Genomic DNA, 21,267 nt, shown 5'->3' on the forward strand with positions numbered 1-21,267 from the left:
TTTTCCTATAGTCAAATAAAAGGTTAAAATTGCAAGTGTTGGGCTTTAGCTGTGGCAATGCTGAAGACAGAAACTGCAGTTAAGTTCTACAGTTAATATTACGTACATCAGATATCAATGAACTGTATATAACGCTTTAAAGGCAGATAAACAGGTATCAGCACCTTGAAAATTTTGGCTTGTAGCACTTTGACAAGCCACATGTTTGTCAAAACACTCAAGCTTGTCTCACTTCAAAAAGGAAACTGCCTTACGATATTTAAACATTCCCCATTTTACACCTTTGCTTTCCCTCCTCTTCTCTCTGTACTTTCCAGGCTCTCTACTCTGTATCCTCATCTTCAAATCCAGTAAGAATTTAAAAAAAAAAAACAACAAAAAAACTCAACCAACAACCAACCCTCAAAAGTCATTCAGACTAAGATATTTACAAGACAGAAGATGACAAATCTCTCCGCACTACTATTCTCCTTCTTGTGTGAAAAGACAACACAAAATAGGTAAAGCTGTTATATTTATGGTTTTTTTTTCTGCTTATTCTTTGCATTTTCAGAGTATGGTCAATTTTTCCCACTCCTGTAAAGTGGGGAAGGAAGATGACTTACTGTACCTTCTTGTTGTTTTCAGAAGTGGGACTCAAAATGGTAAGTTCAGGCCTACTTGGTTTAGGCTTGGGAGATTCACAGGAGTTGATAAAATTCATGATGAATGGCTCCAAATGCTGACCTTTCTGAAATAAGATATGAGTGACCTGTCATTTGCATAATTATAGAAAAACAAACAAACAAACAAACAAAAACCTGAGTTTCCAAACAAATTTTTGACTAGCCTGTAAGTTAGTAGCACATAAAATTAGTCATTGAAGTTAAAATGTTGGCAACCTGGAAGACTTACTCACCTCTTTCATCAGCTTTCCTGGAACAGATTTTATAATTTTACCTATAATTAGAAACAAACAAACAAAAACTTTGTTATCACTGCCTGATCTTAAAGACATTTTGCTCTGCTACATTTTATGTACTCATTGTCTAGTACTTAATTTAAAAATACAATAGTTTTTAAAATCTGTATTTTTTTTTTAATTTGGCACAAAAAGCTATGAAAATAAAGTCTCCCACATATCTAGCTTATAACTTAATGCTTAGTACTTTTCAAGAAAAGATACTTAAAATATGAAAAATATACAGATGATTATCTGAATATTTTTGGGGGGGGGGAAAAAGCAAAGTACTCTAGATCTGCCTTCGTAATTTTTCTAGAAATTCAAACATAAACAGCTATAGCACCATAACAGCAGTACTATATGACACCAGCATCGGCACAATTTTCTGTATCTAAGTTGTTCATTCTTCATAATTATTTATCACAACAGAAATCACAAAAACTGAGATTCTCCTCTTTCCCTGAAAAGATCAGCTAATCTGGGGAGGTTCTGGAAGAATCCAGTCTTGAAAATACTCATGAGTAAAGTTTTACAAATTGGACAGGTTACAGCTGTGGTCTTAAAAAACAGCTCTTCTGTCCTGTTAAGGCTATCAAGATACAGCATGGTAACTGAATGCTGAAAGTGTTTAGTTTTATTTTAAGCACTACATTTACAGTATTATTTTTCTTATCTACATGTCATTAAATTTGGAACTTACATTGGAAAGTATGTACAATGATCAAATGATAATAATAAAAATAGCCCATTCTCACAAAAAGCCCTACTGAAATGCCAAGACTTGTTAAAATTATGTTTAGGGAAGTGAAGCATAGTCTCAGACATGAGATGCATTACAGTAAACACCATAATTATAAGCTTTTTTTAACACCGTACAGTTGGATCTAGAGGGGAGGTCTGAAAGAAAACAAAACCCTTTGACTGGAGGATGACCACTGAAATCTCATTCAACAACTCAGTAAGCACCCTAAGAGAACAGCCACCCCAGCAGGTTCACACCATGACCGGGAGAAGCAGAAATGCAGTGGCACAGTTCAGACACAGCTTTTCTGGACCACGCTGGTGCCAGAACCACAAGTGCTACAATACACAAAGACAGAATGGCCATGATGTTGACCTTACCAGCTCAGGTCCACTATCCTGAGACAGCTATATTGCAGCCAAGCTGGAAAGTCACACTGCAGTCTACTTTTTGGATTTATTACCAACTGTTACATTAGACATCAAGAATTTCTCAACTTCTCAATTACCATTTGGTCTACCTATACTACACACACCACTGCCTCAAATTCTATTAAGTTGCTCATGTTAAGAGATCGTAATGCTAGCTAATACTAGAAATATTAAATATTGCAGTTTTCAGATTAAATAAACAGGTTTTAATCAACTAACACCCAAAGGTAGTTTATATTAAGAAATCGTTTATACCATCACACCTGTAAACAATGACTGACTTGAGCAGATTTGACTCATGACAATACTGTAAGTCTTCTTGAACTATGAAATTTGTTACAGCAATCTTATCACCTTGCTTGCTGACACAGAGATTCAAAAGCAACCACTTCAACACTTTTCTCCATAATCTCAAAATGTTCTTTTTCTTCAAGGAAAAAGTATCAGCATATCTTGCCTGCTGAGCTATAATTTTAAGGGCTGAGAAGAAGCAGAGCTCTTATTTCCCACCTGCATATCCTCACACAAGAGTTATCTATTCATTACTACTATCATTCAGTCACAGTGTCTACAGTATTACTATTTGTCAGCATAAACAGCTAGCATATTACGTACCAAGATTCACATCAGGCAACATTTTATCAAGAAACTGAGTCTCTCCTCCATTAGGGGACAGGAAGTCAGCTAAAAGCTGGCTGTTACTTAGTTCTGGATGCTGCAAAAGTTTCTTTGAGAGAGGAGGAAAGAAAGAAGTATAAGTACTTTAAAACTTATCTTTAAAAATCAGTTTCTCTATAGCAAAAAGAAATAGTCAAAGAGCATTATATTACCACAGATATTGTCATTTGCAAAAGATTTCTGTTTTCAGTCACGTGAAACTTTAACAAGCTTTATTTACCACTTCAATCCTTTCTATAACTCATTACTTGGAAACAAACAAAAAAAACCCCAGATATTCTTTTCTTAATTTTATATTATTAATTTTAGAATATTCTTTGCTCCAAAAGCTTGTTTGATACCTGCAGATATTCCTGAAACTCCTCTCTCTTGGATTTTAAGAACTCGTAGTTCTTGGGGCCAATGATTCTCTTTGAGGGAAGCTGAGCATCAGGAAATGTACCTAATAAAGATAACAAGGAGATTAAATTATTCTTGTAATGCAGCAAACATTGGTTTCATTATTTTAAATTTCAGCTCAGTACTGAATGATAATCATAGCAGTGGGAAAGTGGCTTTCCAGATGATGAAGAACATACCGTGAAATTCCGTTAGCTTTGACTCAAGCACATAAAATTCAAGATACCTCCTGTAGACAGACCAGTGTTCAGGTTCATGCCCAACTACAGGGAAAAAAAGCCAAACCAACATTAAAAATAAACCAGGTTTTATGCCACTTGAGAGATTAATTAAGCAACAGCAAATGTATGTTGGATTATTATAGGAAAACCTCAATGATATTATTACATATTGCCATAATATAAAAAAATCCCAGCCAGGTAATTTAAGTGTTAAATTAAAATGCACACCTGGTAGACAGACATAGTACTAGCACGGAAATTATCATCTCATTTAGGGGATCCCTAAAATCTAAACAATGGAGCACTGCATAACTTCAAAATTATCAGGGCTGACTATGCTAGATCTATTTTCAAACTTTTACCCAAATGATTTACAGAAATACTACTTGTCGAATACAGTCCTCTGCACCATCAGCTTGAATCCTGATCATTCTCCCTCCCGGAAGGTATCACTAAATAACTCTTAAAAACTTCCTGCTTATTGTGGAAGCACTAGTTTCACTAACAGACATCTATGCAGCCCCAGGATGATGCTATTTTCCCCACTCAATATGGAGGTATTCCCACCTAGATACTGATAAACTATCTGCAAGCCAGGATGATTCCTAATACGCAAAACATTTTCATTTCCTACGAACTATTTTTTAAGGCTTATATAAAAGTTATTTATTGTTCATTATTCCAAAGTTCAGAGCGGGTGAAAGAAAAATATGCCAAGTGTTTATTAATATGAATCGTAGGATCAATACCTTTGGGAAGAGAAAATCTCAAAAACTTTGGCATGAAGTCTAAATGGAACTGATCCATGCTAAGGAGTCAGTTCTCAACTTGCAAATGCTAAATGTGATCATTTAGCTCTCAAACACATTTCCTCAGAATTTTCAAGTCATTATTTCAAAATCAGAAGAACATGTATGCAAAATACACTGCAACAGCCATCAGAGTACAGCACACTAGAATATTTTGAGATCATTTTTAAACGACATCTTATTTATACACAACACTGCATACCTGCCCTTCTATCATTTCTCTCTACATCAATGCAGAACACAGGAATTCTCTCCTTTCTGTCTTTTCTTTCCAAGGAGGGATCGTCAAAAAAATCTACATATGGGATGCTAATTTTCCACGCGGCAAGGTTGCGGGGTGTATTTGGGGTACTAACAGCCTCCTCAGGAGAATCATCTTCCATCACCATAACGCCTTCTTCAATCTGTAAAGATTCAAACATCAAGATCTACAGTTCTATTTTAATTGGTTCAGTCTACCTTTGCAAAACTTATATATGGTAATGCAACATAAATAGAGTCTTTAAGTATGTGTTACTAAGTAATAAAAGAACAAAAAATCCATTTTATTAACAGAGTTTTCATGTAGATGAATTTTTATTTTTAGATCCAAATTAATTTGAAGTTAGCAACTTTTAGTAAGAACTGAAAGTTTTTATAGCACTATCAAATTCCATATCTGACAGTTCAGGGGTAGGGAAGGTGGTGGGGTGGAGAGAGAGAGATAATAGAAGTACTACAGGAGACAGCTGGAAGAATGCCTTACACACAGACTGAATGCTATAGGAACCTGCTTGGGTCTAGCAGATTGAGCTGCACTGCATTTTCCAGCGTACTAGGACCCAAATTGAAGACTTGAGCTTACTAGGTCAGGCCACGAAGCTATCTAAACACAACAAGAGACAGAAGCCAACAGCGCAGGTCTCCCACAGCCAAGTGCAACGGAGTACGTTGTGGACACATGAACCTGACTTGCTCTGCAAGGTGCAACACAGCCACAATTGGGACTGAATTATTCCTGCAGCCCAGAGCAATTTGTATTTTCACACACGTAGGCAAGCAGGTGAAAAAGAGAGTAGTCCCATTTCCTTACGAAACTTGAAATTGTTTGAACCTCATTTAGCCTGCTGCCAGGCTGCAAGGGCTTCTAAAACGTTGCAACCCTGTGAGGAGGCAGGCGTTGCCTGATGAGGAGCAACACCCAAGCCCATCATCCTGCCTCCAGCCTGCGGCAGTCAGCACCTTGCTCTTCCCACCACAATTTACAGAGCTATTAACTATGTCAAGATAGGTTAGAGTTAAGCGACAATGCAAAAGTATGTTATTTTAGTAAGTCTCACGGAGACTGGAGAGCACTGTCACTTGTTAAAGCTAAAATAGGAGATTTTAACATACGAATTTACAACATGTGAAACTACGGCCAAGTGGAAAGCATGAATCCCACTTTCAAGTCCTTTTCCCTTAGCTTCATAATTTAAAGCCAAATTTCCCTCAGAGGCCAAGCCTAGGTGGCTTAACAAGTTTTGCCTGTATCGGGACAATCTAATTAAAGCTTTAAGGCGATACAGCATCCCTGAAATAACTTTGGCTGTATCTGCACTACAATATTCACGTGATCATGACTCAACTGCAGCTGAAGCATAAATGGTTCAACACACGAGCAATCTTTGTTCAGTTTTGTTTTGCCTTTGCATAGTATCAAAACAATCCTTAAACTGGTTACAGTGTGGACCGTTGTCTTCCAAAACAGATCTCTGTAGATCCACTAACTGAACCTCTTCTTCTCAAAACACATTTTTGCTTCCACTTACCTGATTTATTTGATAAAAAGAGAAACTGTGACAGGTGAAGAGCAGTCTCAGTTGCCGCTGCACAGAGACCACTCTCGGCTAAGGTGGTTCACAATTTGAGAGCTGAATCACAGGCTGTGCTCTTTCACAAAGCAAACAAAAATAACCCCAGCCTGGAATGAACACTTAGGGCTCACAAACTGCAGGACGAACTCACACCAAAGAATGGAATAAATAGGACAGATGCTCTCTGAACTACAGCAAAGGGGTTGTCAGGTAACTTTACAGCTACAAAGTCTTCTGTATGAGGTCTTACCCTCATTTTCCCCCTTCCCCAGGCTTTATGTGGTTGTCACCACTGGACAGAAAGAGCAGAACAACATTTCAGGATAGCAACTCCAAGTCAACAACAGTGGAGTTTCTGCAGCTGGGGCAGCATGAACTGGGTGCAATTTGTACTCCCCCCTCACGCTGTGAGGGCTGAGCTATCAGCTGCCAAAATTAACACTTTATAATCTATCCTGACTAAATGTGTATATTTGCATTAGCACTAAAACAATCTCCACAGGGACCTCCTTGCAAAAATGCAAGGCCATTCTAGAAACACTCAGGCTTACCTCATTCTGTAGTTTTTGACTAAACTAAATGCTTAGGCAACGGACTTGATCAAAACTCAACTCTTGCCTACATCTCCTGATTCCTTCTCTTTAATTTACCACTACTTGCAACTCTCATCTCCTACCATTTATCCTCTCGGTTGATACAGTAATTACACTCCCAGCACTGCGCAAAATTAGCATAAGGGCTTAGACCAGGTAGGGGTCAGTCATTTTTTAACTGATCGTGAAGGGGCCATAAACTCCCTATCTGCCTTCTTCACTCAGCCCTTCCAAGGTTGTATTGAATCATCAGCAAAGTTTCACACGCTCATAACCTCTTTTCACCAGACCCCTCACCTGACTTCTACCCTGGCTTTGGTAATAATCCTATATAAATTTGCAGACTTTTCCACTATGACAACCACAGCACCTACATTAACTGTAAGCCAGGAAGCATGAATTTCTGGGATTTTTAAGCCTCTTTCTAAACAGATTACCAACCTGTAATAGTTACAGGTTGCCTCAGCCTCTTTCCATTTGTTTTATCCAACAAAGCCACAAACTCAAGTCTAGAGGTCTTCTGGCTGCCTTGGGAACAATACCTGTGCTTTAATATGCAGAATATCTTTTGCTATATTTAAAATTTAGCTGACAAAGATTGAGTGTGGTCTCATGGAATTACTATTATCATGTTAGCAGCTTACAAAGCTGCTGCCCAGAGCCTCAAAAAGCTGCTATCACATATTTCTATTCCTATGTGATTTCCTTAGACTAAATGGATGTTTCCTATAGGCCTTAACCGCAACCAACATGACTTTGTCAAAAAAAAAAAAAAAAGCAAAAAGCAAAGACATTGTTCGGTTTCTGTCACAATGCACAGAACTCCATTTCACTGCCATTCTTTACCTTGTATTTACCTTGAATCCACCAACGATTACATTAACACCAATTACATACCTAATCAGGATCTGTGTAGGAGGAAATAACACCCATATCCTCTGTATATAATCTAATCAAAAAGTTGCTAAGTCTGTATACTGCACTGCCACCATCTTATGATTATACTGTCATTTCCCAGATCACATTTTTCTTGTCCCAAAGAGCTCTTTCTCTGACCCTGTGATGCCTGCTAGGAAACTACACCTCAGCATTTACTGTGGCATTATTAGTGTTGAACTCTATGTTCAGTATTCACTCATGAATTGAAGTCACGGCTCTGTCCAGCTGTTCAGACGCACAGTAACCTTACAAGTTTAGTGTTTTCTTTTCCCATTTCTTCTTCCCATCCACACTTACCAAGCGAAGGGACTTAGGTATTTCTCAAACTTTGTCTAAGGTGGTTTTAGCAAAAATGTAGTATCCTCCCTTTATTTAGTGAAGGGATTTGAGACAATGCTGCACTTAAAACTTTCTGTTCTTGAAAAACATTCTGTCCATTTGAAAACCTTCCTCAGTAAGGATTAGACTCTATGTCTGTCTCTCTCGCTGAATTCAGCAACTTCTCACAAGTAACTTCTTGTGCTCTGGCACAAAAACATGTTCCTTCTCTGAGCTCCACTGCTTCCATTATACTTCTACTAGTTCCTCTACTATAGGGGAATTATACTTCCATGCCCTTTGGCTAGCAGAATCTATGACAGCAATGCTGCAAAATCAACCCATTTTCATTAGAATCTCACCTCAAAAAGAGAGAAATTACAACAACAAGAATTTAACTGTCCAAGAAATTAATTGCAACAGTTCTGCCCCCTTAAAGACGTGACTTACATGAAGTTTTAGCCTCTACAGAAAATTGCCTTTTTTTCCTCCTCTTAAAGAAAAAAAATAACAAATCACAACCAACAACCTATCTAGACTTCTAAGTTGCTTCCCACCCTCTTCTGAAAGCAATTCTGAACAAGGTGAATAACAAACTCATATTTACACTTTTATCTTCAGGCTGTGGAAAATGAGCTAGCAGTTTATCAAGGTGATAATGCTTAAATGTTTTGTTTGTTAGGAACAGGTACAAAAGGTTGAATTGGCAATCACACTGTAAAAAATCCATGACTACCAATAGCTTCTGACCCTTTTTAAAATTTTCCATTTGTCCCCCAACTGTGCTTCAGATACCAATGTCCCATGCAATTAATTCTACCATTGGCTCTATTAACAGCATGAAAGAAAAACATTAGTTGAGGGAGACACCCAAGACAAATGAGAAAGGTCTATTGCCTCATGATCTTTAGAGAAAATGCTGCATCACAGACCAATTGCTTGACAGCAATTTCTCCACTACTTTTTTCTATGGTTTTAAGGTCTTATGGCAAGCTTCAGATGAAAAGCCATGCATGCAGTCCTATGCATACCTTATTATCCAGAATTATAAAATGGCATGGTAAGTTTTTAGAGAAAAATTCATTGCTGACACAAATACCTGACACCGCTACTTTTAGTACTTCTCTGTACTAAAGCAATAAGCTCAGAGGCACACTAGCTGGGGATGTAGCCTTGGCTTGTGAATGAATACAGGGAAAACAAAGCAAGTTAAATCAGAAGGCAGCACATGGAAACCCTGCATTGAAGTAAGACAGCAGAAAAGGCAGAAACTTACCATTTTCATATAAGGAAAGAAAAAACCCAACAACAACAAAGACTTAAAGACAAATTTAAAGCTTTTACTCACAAAGTCATCTTCTCCTTCATTTAAGTTATAGTTAGGCAACATAGCTCCTTCCATTGCAGAACTCTTGAATACACCTTTTATTTTGTTGCCTATTCTGCTGATTCCAAATGATTCTCCTCTCTTCTGTGTGGTCCTAGGATTACAGAAACCAGAGTTCACAACACAAGGCATATTATTACACAGCAGCTCAGCAGGCCATTGCACATCATTTGCAGATAAGAGAAACAACTCTATAAACAAGTAGCCAATATATTTACAATTCCACTTAAACTGAAATTCATTTATGGCAAATTTGTTCTCTGATTGACCAGCAAAATTTCTTGATTACACTTTTAAAAGATAGGAGATTCCCATATGCTTAACCATGAGCAAACATTAACACTCTCATAACAGTATCCCAGTAATGCAGGACATAGAATAAACAATTAACTATGCAAAACAATTTTGGTTTGACAGCAGAAACAGTTGTATTGCTACAGGCATGCACACCAAGAAGGTCACTAACTCTGTCCTTTTCCATGTACTCATACTCAAATATTTATCCACTCTTGCCAAGTACTGTAAATGGTGTAGTTAGATGCATTTTTTTTACATAAACATCCCAGAATTTTACAACCATGTATGATTCAAGATAGATCTCTACTTTTAAGCATTAGGGACAGACAAAAGGAATGTGCAAGGAGCAAGACTGAGCATGAGAGAAAACAGATGCAACTGAAGAATCTTGGCTTGAAGAGCCAGTCTGACTGAAAGATGAAGACTTTTTAAAGTCTTGCCACTTACGACAAAGCATCCAAAAAGCAACAAGGTATGGAAAAAGAAAGATAATTGGGCAGAAAGCGCACTCCTTACTGAGAGAACAGATTTTATAGCATTCTAATGCTCTTACACAAGACCTGACACCAAAGATTATATCTTACATAGAAATGTTAGTAATTCTGTAAAGAAAAATGTTTCTGTTGAATATGGAATCAGTCTAAGGCTACTTATGGTGATTCAATAAATACAGTTTATTAAAAATCAATACAGTGAACTGCAGAATCAAAGACTCAAAAGAACTTTATAGATTACTGAGATTGAAAGCACAATCAGTACTTTAGAGGACCAAAAAATATCCAAACACCAAAAAAGTGTTTCTTTTTCCTTTAAAACAAAAAGTTATTAACTACTCAACAGTAGTACCAATAGAACAGCAGGTAAAGCATCTTCATTGCCTGTAAAACCATGTTGACAACATCAACTGCTGACTCAAAATGTGCATGTGTTACTAACAATCTTCCTGTTTATAATTTTACCCAGACTGTGTACGTGACTAAAATTGTGTAAATAATCCACTGTTTTTCAAATCTTTTGCTTTTTCTATCTCATATTATTATCAGCTCCAAAGCAGACAGGCACCATCTATCTTACTTATCTCTGCTAAGCAAAGATAAGGTCACTTGGCTGTTTGTAGTATAAATCCATGTTTGAACAATTTTACTCGATTTTTAAACAACTTATTCTACATGTTATTCTACATGCTGAACTTTTTCACATTGGGGACCTAACTGAATCTTCTTCAAGAGCTTAATCACTGGGCTAGCAAAATACAAACCTTATTCAGACAAAACTAGACAGCTTTTCTAGAAGGGTAATATTTCAGACTTCTGGCTTGACTCTTGAAGAAGTTTTCATCATTCCTGTGATAACTTGTACAGTTCTCAAGATTTCAACCAAAAACATTAATCCACACAGAGATCTGATAAGAGGACTCCAGGCTCAGATCAGTTCTTTCGCACACTGATCATGCTCCAGCTGAGGGCAGGATACAGCTTTGCCTGTAACTGCAGTACAGAGCTGTATGGAGCCAGGACTCAACCTGATAGCTAGGAACCACCCCTTCCTGCCCCAATGCTGAGCCCAAAGATCATGCCTAACCAATACAGAGCAATCACTAAACTGGAACAGGTATAAAGTGATAAACTAGGATGGGATCTCTTTGCAGGAAGAGACACAAATTCAGAACAATCACCGGTGAATAAGAGGGTACACAGAGACATGGCAGACAACGCATGGAGAGAACATAGGACTGGTTTGGCAAAAATCCTTGAGCAACCATGCAGAGCACAAACCAGATTAGATGAGCATGGAGAAAATCTGGGGATGTTAGCAGAGGCAGACAGACAACAGGACGATCAATCTTTTGAGGACACTGAGCAAGGGGGGAAAAAAAAAAACCAAACCAAAACCAGGTATCAGGATCAAAATCTAATAGATTCACTGGTTAAGTAGAAATAGGAGAAAGAACTTGAGGCTAAGTGGAAGGGAAGAGATGGGACTAGGATATGATCAGGTTCAAAGCATGAGGGAAGAAAGAGGAGAGGAGGTGGCCAGTTTAGAATAGAGACCAAGTTTTTCAAGATCTGTCAACTCTGCTACTGTCAACAAATATATATACAGAACTCACTGGGAAAAGTATCCCACTCCTTCTAGTGCTGATCCACGTAACAGCGCTATTAGACTGTCATTCTATAGTTGCTTTCTTGGCAGGGCCCTGAGCGGATAGTGTACAGGTTCCAACATTTCTGATGAATGATGTGACAACAAGAGGGTTTTTTTAAAGCTCCGTAAGTCACACATAATATTAAAAAATTGCAATTGTTGTTCACTCTATAGCTGGGAATTGCATACCAAAGATTGCATTAGTGCCACTGTACACTGTGGCATTCTTTATTCGTCGATGGTTGCAAAATAATTTTCCCATAGGATCCCTGCCTCGTTCAGCACACTGAACAGATCTTCGCAAGTGATCAGCCAGGGGTATGCAGCTGAAGAATGCTAGTGTGAACTCTGCCGGTCAAGAAGTACCAGACAGGTCGTATGTATCAGACAAGCTAGATATTTACATGCACGTGAAGTCAGAGTACCATTTTCTTTTGGCTGACTAAAACCCCTACACCCAATGAGGAGAAATCCTGAGCTCATAGAGCTGCACTTAAAAAAAAAAAAAAAAAAAAAAAAAAATCAATGAACTGCACTTATAGCTCAAGTACCTCTTATTGCTCAACACTCTAGCACTTATAACTCAATACACTGACCTGGCACATAAAAGATAAAAAGTGTCTACATACCTTCATTCCTAACCTGTAAAATAACGTTGATAATGTTCCCTCAAGACTCAAGAATAGTATGAATAATATATGAAATACTGATGCTCTGACAAATTCTAAGGAAAAGCCCATAACAAAAAAATTGTTTTCTGAGTTTGGATAGCATGTATTTAGAGAGGCACGAATAATGAGAAAACAAACCACTGAACAGCTATTAAGGCATTAATGAGTGACCACAGACTAGCTAGAGCAAATTATAAAAAATAGCATATGTTGTAATCAAACCTGTAACAGTCACAAGAAAAGCTGCAGAGAGAACTAATTTGGGGAACTGCTGGTTTTGAATGTTTGATAATATTCATAAAATGGTTATATTTGCATGCAATGTTAGGCAATGATCATCCTGGACAAAACTGTGCAAGATAAAACAAGCAGTTAAGTGGATAAAACCTCAAACAGGATCTGGAAATGTGACATGGAGTAAAGGAGATTTTGGAGCAGTAAGCAGTCACAGGCCAAAAAAAAAAAGCTTCAAGCTATGCAAATACATTTCAAAACTAATAACAACAGACAAATCGTTAACAACAAACAATATTGAAAACTTGTGAAATTAGTAATTAAGCAATTTCTAAACACTTGTGAACACGACACAGAGTAAAGCTTATTGTGGAGAGAAATGCAGTTTAGTCCAGAGAAGACATTCACATTTTTACAAATAAAATGGGCAGTTAATTGCTGTTATAATATACAATTGCTGTGTGATGCAGTCATGATAGATGCAGCGTAACTAACACACAATATTTATCGAGTGTTAGATAGACTTACCGGAAGTCATCCAAACTCAGGCTACTTCTGCAACAACAGGCACATAAATTACCTCAGAGCCCAGGAGAAAATAATGTTAAAAGAAAAATAAAACCTCAAATTTGAAAGACCTATCCCAAAAAAACTGAATAGGCTGTGACCATCACGACAGATTAATAAAAAACATAGTACAATTAGGAGTTCCTGACCTAAAATCCTAAGAAAGTGAAATGTGACCCGTACCTGCACATTTCATCATCACAATCTTGGCCTTTGAATTTAAAACCTCAGTTACTGAAACTTTCAAGTCTTCACTGACATTCAGCACAAGTGGCTACCAATTTCTAGAGAACGACTTTCATTCTTAAAGTTACCTGTAGTGCCAAACAGGCAGCTAACTTTTTCTGTAACCTATGTTCAGAAGTCATGTAGGAATCTAGCTCATTTGGCCAATACAAAGAACTTATTTTATGTAATAACACCACCCCCTGACCCCGGTATTAGATATACTAAAAACCACTATTAAAATATCTTTTTTATTATTATTATTTCACAGATTTTAAGAATTGTCATGTATTTTTGACATGCTATATAACATGGTACATGGAACCAATCCCTCAGCCATGAACTCAGTAATTCCAACAGAGATGTTTAAATGGATCAACCATAAACACAGTTATTGCACACATGATTTTAATTCACTGGAGCTACTGAATTCTGGACAAACTGATATGGCATTAAAATATTTAAATTTTAGATTTTGTTTTACTGATTCTAAGGCATCTTACACTGTCTTTAGTCATGTTAACTGTGAAACTGGAAACATAACCTACCAAGTTGGAACTGATGGTGACAAACAATTACATTGCACACAACTGTTTACAGACCGTTATTTTTCTGTGGGTTTTACTCCTAACCACTCCCCAAAATTGTTAATATCTTTTCTACTTGGTCCTTTACTTGAGAAATGTTTTAATTTTATTGCTATCCCAATGATGAGAAATCAGGATTTCTACACGTGGTCATGGTGTGTAGAAAATCAAGGCAGATAACAGCTATTCAGAAATCTGGGAGTTTATATCACATAATGGCTTTTCTTTTTTTGTTAGACTTCCAATACAGAATACCTTTAAGTAACATAGTAATGTATTATAAACACACAAATATGAGAGAGAGAGAGGGAATTCTTGTCCTCTCTTCCACCCGAAATTAAATCACCAGAATTGGAACTTAAAACATCGGTTTTCTTTGGCCACACACATTAAACATTAGGTGGAAAATACCAGTTATGGAGTTAAGCTGTTGACAACCACAGCTAGTTATCAAGTTGTAAGAATATCCTCAGTAGGACTTCTTTACACTCCAGAAATACTTGGGACTTCTCATCTACTACCTTAGCAGTTTTCATAGCACATTATTTGTCCTATCTGTACCCAAAAAGCTATGATTATTTTGTACAGTTCAAAGAAGTGATTCAAACCAGAACTTACACACTGATAGTCATTTCTTCCTGCTTTCCCACTTGTATTTTCTAGAAACTGCTCTATAATTTTCTTGTCTTACAATAACTGAAATCTTTCAACACATTACCCACACGTATATTCCACTGGGATTTCACTTCTACTACTTGATCTGACTTTTTAACCAGCAGTATCTACGCAATACACACACGGTACCCCTAGAAAAGCATCAAAGATATGGAAAACAACTCATCTCTCTGCATGTAATTTCTCTCAACTGGAATTTATGCTAGAATAGGGAAGAGAAGACAGGATGAGGTATGTGCATATGGATAACATCTGGAATAATTCCATAAGTAAACTTTTTAAATTTTTTTTTCCTTGGCAGTAATTGTCTGTACCAGATTCTGCAGAGGGAAACTCCAAAGCAACAGGCAAACTACTTGCAGACAGGACCTCAGACAGGACCTCTGTTTCATGGAAATAACCACTGAGGCACCACTTCAGGAAGCTACAGTATATCGTATCATAAACCAACATATATACTCAGGGCATTCAAATTGGTCTAAAATGTAAACCAGATACATTTTCAGTAACGCTATGGATCCCAGAGCAATACGTTCTAACAGTCCCCAAACAAAATTTGCTTATTTTGTAGCCAGAGATGTATTTCAAAAACTCCAGGTAATTTCACCCTTTCTGTTTTGGAAAGCAAAGCACCAAGGAGGCGACCTAAATGTTTTCATACTTTAACTAAATTTAAGAAGTGTATGACAGGATACTTTCAACCCTCGACATGAATAATTTTGGGAAAGAAAGAAGGCAGATTTAAAGGTCTGGATGAAACCCTGTAGCCACCTTTGACAGAAGCTGGAGTGTGTTTTAAGGCCACTATTCCTAGTGGAGTATCACACAGGGGAGAAATGCAGTTTGGTCTAGCTGCCTTCCAGGCCTCTTTGCTAAGAAACAGAAGCTTGTCAGCACTGATCTGAGAAAGCACTACACCAAAGCTTGAGCCCTGGATTTACAAGAACTATAAAGACTACATAATAGATGTCACCAATGGAGATATATTAAAGAGAACTATCATGTAGTTTTTGAAGAACGTTAGCAGGGGCAAAAGGGATCTCACAATAGTACACCTCGCAGCAGGCTGCAAATCAAGAGGTGCTGCTAGGTGTATCTCTAATGAAAGCAGAAAAAGTTAATAAGTTGTTGCTACTCCTCTAGAAGAGTAATCTAAGATGATAAACACCAGCATTTTCTACAGTACCATGGATCTTATTTCATACCAAGAAAGAAAGCCTATCCAAATTAAAGACTGTCTCACTGAGGTTTTACTTCTTTTAGCTAGACTGTAAGAGCAATTCAGTTGGGCTAGTCTATAACTGAGCCAGCCAGCATAAAATGAAAGACAAGAAATGATGAGGTCTCAAGCTTACTCAACCCATCCCCACAGTGGAAGATCACCCATCCATACCACAGAAGATGCTCCTCTTCTCCTCAGGCCCTAAGGAACCTGAAGGTGGTCTGTAAGTATACAGCTCAAACCCAGAAACAAGGCTTCTGACACTACATTTCTGCAATGAATGGGGAGAGCCGGGGGAAACACATTTGATCTAGGAGAAATGGCAAATCCTCCTTCTCACAACAAGAGGAGATTCCTATTGCATGACCAGGTTGGTTAGATGCAGGTCACACTGTACCTATCCCTGTAAGACCTGGAATCCAAGACGACGCAGCTCTGCACCAACAAACTGGTATTCATATATACAGTCAATTAAATCAGCACTTTATTTCCATGTTATCTTATTCTCTCTGTACATTTATTTTTCCCTTCCCCCTTCTCAAATGTTGAGGTCTAAATCACATTTTAAATTCTTTAATGTAAAACACTTCAAAGTGAAGAGACATCTTGAATAATATCGCTTGCTCCTTCAGTATGTAATTTGTCTATTAAAAAAAAGTAGAGCTAAAAATTTAGTCAAATCAGTATCAGGCAGTAGCAAAATTCCTGTGGTTTAGTATTTTGACACTTTTAACTAAAAACCAAAGAAAAACACTTAAAGATTCTACCATACCTACCTGTTAAACTTTGAATTGCGTGTTGGTGACTCTGCTCCTCTTAAAAGGTGCCTGAAGTACTACAACAGACAAATAAGGTATCAAAGAAAACACTGGGTTAACTGAGGTAAGGGATACTATGCAACGACATTGCAGAATTCAGGAAACAAGAACAGAAGTAAAAGGCAAGCTGCCCATAATCTAGTAGTTAGCATATTCATCTGGCAAAGGACAGACCAAATTTCAATACATGCTCCCAGGACTACTCATTTTACTTTACATAGTCTTCAGATTAAAAAACAAAAACCAAAACAGAAATAAAAGTAAAATCAAGCACCAAAATCCATGTCTCCTCGTTAAAAATCAAGCATCTGAAGCATTATGCTATTATGAGAAAGATGACCATCAATACCATTTTTGAGAAACACACTTTATTAAGAATAACACCAAGTAAGGTAAGCACCCTTTCCCAGGACAAGTCAATATATTCTGCCTCAAATAAATGCAAGAAGCTTAACATGCAACTTGATCTACACACACAAATTCTAAAACGGACAAGAATTCAGACTCACCCCTGTGTTTAAAGTGTTTCCTATTAGAAGGCTTTAGGCAACTGTTGGCCTTTTTTTTTTTTTTAAAAAAAAAAAAACCTTGCATTCAGAACCCAATCATAGAAGAATCTCAAATGCCTAGTAAATTGCTTTGAATGACCCTCCTGAAAACAGACACCTGACTTCTAGCTGCTAGAATGCATAACGCTGAAGGTACCCAAATACAACCTTTGTTTCTTTCTTTAAGTACCATTATATTTTTAAAAGTAAATAAAGAGATTCTTAAAAGTGTTCTATGTCTATCACGCAGATTACTTTTGCACCAAATTTGCAATCATAAAAGACAGAGTAGAGAGGATTTTGTAATAGCAGTGATATACACAAATTGTTACATCAAAAAATGAAGAGGTTTTTTTTTTATTCTGTTGATGATGTGTTGAACTAGAATAAACTCAATTCTCTTTCTGATATTGGTCCCAGCTCTGGCATGCCAACTAAAGTGGAAAATAGAGACATATTTTTCAGTTCCACATGCACATGACTGTTGTAAATAGGGTATCCTAAAAAAAAAAAAAAACCCACTATCTTGCTTTAAGACTACTCTTCAAATCTTTCACACTTACCTCATCACTGTGACAGAACATAGGAGTAAACACATTCTCAAGTAGAGAAAGTACATGCTCATAAGCTTCAAAAAGACACCTCATAGTTTGAAGTTTTACAACATCCGTATAGGGACCTTCAGCAACTATAAAAAAAAATTGTAAATATAAGTAGATATATATATGTGGCATATAAAGTTTGTTTTTTTTCTGGTCTGAGTTTATGACGGCTTTGCAAGCTGCTGTAAGTCTGACATAAAAAATAGAAATAAACTGACAAAAAAAGGTTTAAGCACAATATAGCAAGGGGGTAACAATTTTTAAAAGTATGACAAAAGTAAAGATTGATCATATTTAGATGAATTAGTCTTCATTGTATTACAGTATGCTGTTTAAATTCCAGTGTCAATTATTCCTTCTAAATTCAAACTTACTTCTTTGAATCTCTTCCACAATAAAAGGGTCAAATCTAATTTTGTCAATACTTTCATCCAAACAATAAGTTTTGTAAATTTTCTGTACTTCCTCATGAAGAGACATCTTTTCAGTATCTGATAGTTCTGGTCGCAAAATTCGGTCATTGAACTCCTCTGAGAAGTAAAGGAAAGAAAATGCATTTGTTGATCCACTTGGCTAACAAACAGCATCTTGAAGCAGCATATAACATCAACTCATTTTCCAGCAGATATAGTAATTTGTAAAATTTTAAAATTAATAGAAACGGAAGACATCTCAAAATCTCAGGTAATAAGGTAGCTGACTTTTTATTAACTATAATTCAGATTTGTTCATAAAATTATTACTAAAAATATATTGCAATTAAAACTAATTATTCCTTATCACAGTAAGGATAAATCCATGAAGTTGTTCCTGGCAGAAGAATGAATCAGGAGAATGAATTTTTTCTTCCTGAATTACCAAATTGTAAATTGTAGTCATCTTGTAGCATGATTTCCACACAGAGCCCCAACAGCCCGTTAGTACCAGTCATCTGCCTATTCTGCTGCTATTTCATTCCTAAGAACCAACCCATAATATTATCAATAATATCTTTAATATCAGACTAACCTGAGAATGAACTTCCCTTGACAAAATAAAAATTCTATTCAGCACATGTGCAATTCTACTTGATTTATTGGCCCATCTCGTAAATAGCATGACTACTGGCCAGAAGGAAAGGAAAATATGGTAGGTTTTTTTTGATTGATTAATTTTGCAATTATTAGACAAAAACAAACTTCTTCAGAGAAAGTCTACCAAGACCCTTCTGGGTTTTTTGGGGGTTTATTTTCCTCATTAAGTGCTTCTTATCCAAAATATTTCTATCAAGTGAAGAACCGCCTACAGTAGACAGTTTGGGATAGCATAACTTGAGAGACTTAAATCTCATTCTTTGTTTTATAGCTGGTTTTAGCTGGGATAGAGTTAATTTGCTTCCTAGTAGTTGGTATAGTGCTGTGTTTTGGATTTAATATGAGAATAATGTTGATAACACACTGATGTTTTAGTTCTTGCTAAGTAGTGTTTACATAGTCAAGGACTTTTCAGCTTCCCATGCTCTGCCAGGTGCACAAGAAGCTGGGAGGGAGCATAGTCAGGACAGCTGACCCAACGGGGTATTCCATACTGTATGATGTCATGCTCAGTATATAAAGCTGGGGGAAGAAGAAGGAAGGGGGGGATGTTCGGAGTTATGGCATTCGTCTTCCCAAGTAACCGTTACGCATGATGGAGCCGTGCTTCCTTGGAGAAGGCTGAACACCTGCCTGCCGATGGGAAGTAGTGAATGAATTCCTTGTTTTGCTTTGCTTGTGTGCGCGGCTTTTGCTTTACTTATTAAGCTGTCTTTATCTCAACGCACAAGTTTTCTCGCTTTTACTCTTCCCATTCTCTCCCCCATCCCACCAGGGGGGAGTGAGTGAGCGGCTCTGTGGGGCTTAGTTGCCGGCTTGGGTTAAACCACGACAAGCTAATATACAGACTTGCCACCTATGACAATGCAAGAGAAGTTTAGAAGGAAGAAAATACTGAGGTTTACCCAGAAAAAAGATTGATCATGGGCAATAGCCACAGTTTGAGTAATCTTCCTGCTCTGGAAGCAGCTCTAGAGAGCTCTAGAAAGGTCAGTTTAGAACCCCCTGCAGGTACCACCAGCACTGAAAAGGTAATTGCTTTGTTGTTTTTTGGTGAGGAGAGGAGATTTTCCTGACAAAAAGCCAACACATTTGGAAGGATTACGAGCACATAAGAAGCTGCACGCACAGAGATTCTTTATATTTCTCTTACATAATGATTAATGATTTCTGCAGTATTTTATGAGATAAAGTCTGTCTAATTTAATTTCACATCTTCCTGATGTTATGTATGGGCTTGGAATATGAAGACACACCCGTTACTTCCTACGCAACATGGAAATACTTGTTTACTAAAAACAAAACCCAAAAAACCCCATTATTTTGGTAAGCCAGTAATTAACTACTACTTGACCAAAAAACTTGAAATAAACCACTCTAATTTACAGAAACTTCACAGAAAACCTTATCATTGGAAAACAGAAGGCTTTTCAAACAACACTTGTGTAATGGCAAAACCAAAGGCATGCCTCATAAGCAAGGTACAGGTTACTGAATAGAAGGTTTCAACACCTTTAATGTTCCTGTTATGTTTCTGTTCTTTACAGAAATCAGAATTTTAAAGCTAAAAGAACATGAGAAGCTTTTCACGATGAACAGCTCATTTTAGTAATACTTTAGTAACCGCATATTAAAAAAAAGCAGCTGTACTTTGTATCAGTGGACAGAACTTTTTTCTTACAAGAATATTCTATTTTAAAATGTCCAACCTTTATCAATAAGCTGAAATACAACTAAGACCTACAGTCCACACCAACATCAACATTGCCAAAATTAGCATTCAAGAATGAGGACATATTAAAGTAAGTGAACACAGATCCTGAAAGGTAACCTCTTGCTTAACAATGCTGCCTAGTTCTGAGACTGAATATTCACTTCAACATGCAAATGTTTAAAGGTTTTAAAGATCATCAAATATACCTCAGCACACGTATGCAATCTTACCCACAGTCAGGCAGAACTGCAGCACATGGACTGCTCCTTCCTGTTTCAGGAAGTTCATAAACCGAAATAAAAGGTCTTGCTGATCTCTAATCTCCTTTAGCTCCAGTTTCAGGACCTTAAGTAGGTTAAAAATGCAGTCAGCCAATTTTCAAACTTTCAGTGAGTACATAAATAATGCAAGGAGTTGTAGAACAAAAACAACAGCTAAAGTAAAACACTTATTCAAAACAGGAAAGGAAATAAATGTTGCTTTTGCTTACAGATGGTTTTTTATTTCTTGGCTCTGCAAATTTATGAAGGAATGGAACCAATGAAGAAGTAGGTTCAGTTGCTTTCTCAGGCTGTAGAAAAAAATGACAAGAGA

General features: G+C 37.1%; 1 protein-coding gene across 11 annotated transcripts in view; it reads right to left on the minus strand.

Moving 5' to 3' along the window:
* The window catches only part of SNX14 (sorting nexin 14), a 56,022-nt gene that overhangs the window by 13,275 nt on the left and 21,480 nt on the right, over nucleotides 1-21,267 (minus strand). For 6 of the 11 annotated variants that reach the window (XR_012672925.1, XR_012672923.1, XR_012672926.1 and 3 more), the window contains 13 exons: nucleotides 21,164-21,244; nucleotides 20,904-21,018; nucleotides 18,261-18,416; nucleotides 17,848-17,972; nucleotides 16,695-16,753; nucleotides 13,171-13,197; nucleotides 9,257-9,389; nucleotides 4,426-4,627; nucleotides 3,373-3,456; nucleotides 3,136-3,236; nucleotides 2,732-2,843; nucleotides 899-939; nucleotides 611-730 (listed from right to left, as the gene is read on the minus strand). Coding sequence is in view for 3 of the 11 variants with exons in the window: in XM_075145420.1 (XP_075001521.1) it covers nucleotides 611-730; nucleotides 899-939; nucleotides 2,732-2,843; nucleotides 3,136-3,236; nucleotides 3,373-3,456; nucleotides 4,426-4,627; nucleotides 9,257-9,389; nucleotides 13,171-13,197; nucleotides 16,695-16,753; nucleotides 17,848-17,972; nucleotides 18,261-18,416; nucleotides 20,904-21,018; nucleotides 21,164-21,244 (1,356 nt within the window). In the remaining 8 variants the exon portion in view is untranslated. Of the gene's footprint in view, nucleotides 1-610; nucleotides 731-898; nucleotides 940-2,731; nucleotides 2,844-3,135; nucleotides 3,237-3,372; nucleotides 3,457-4,425; nucleotides 4,628-9,256; nucleotides 9,390-13,170; nucleotides 13,198-16,694; nucleotides 16,754-17,847; nucleotides 17,973-18,260; nucleotides 18,417-20,879; nucleotides 21,019-21,163; nucleotides 21,245-21,267 lie in introns of those variants that run through there. The other 5 variants (XR_012672924.1, XM_075145421.1, XM_075145423.1 and 2 more) reach the window with 3 other exon arrangements.

Source organism: Calonectris borealis, chromosome 3 (genome assembly GCF_964195595.1).
Source record: "Calonectris borealis chromosome 3, bCalBor7.hap1.2, whole genome shotgun sequence".
NCBI lineage: Eukaryota > Metazoa > Chordata > Aves > Procellariiformes > Procellariidae > Calonectris > Calonectris borealis.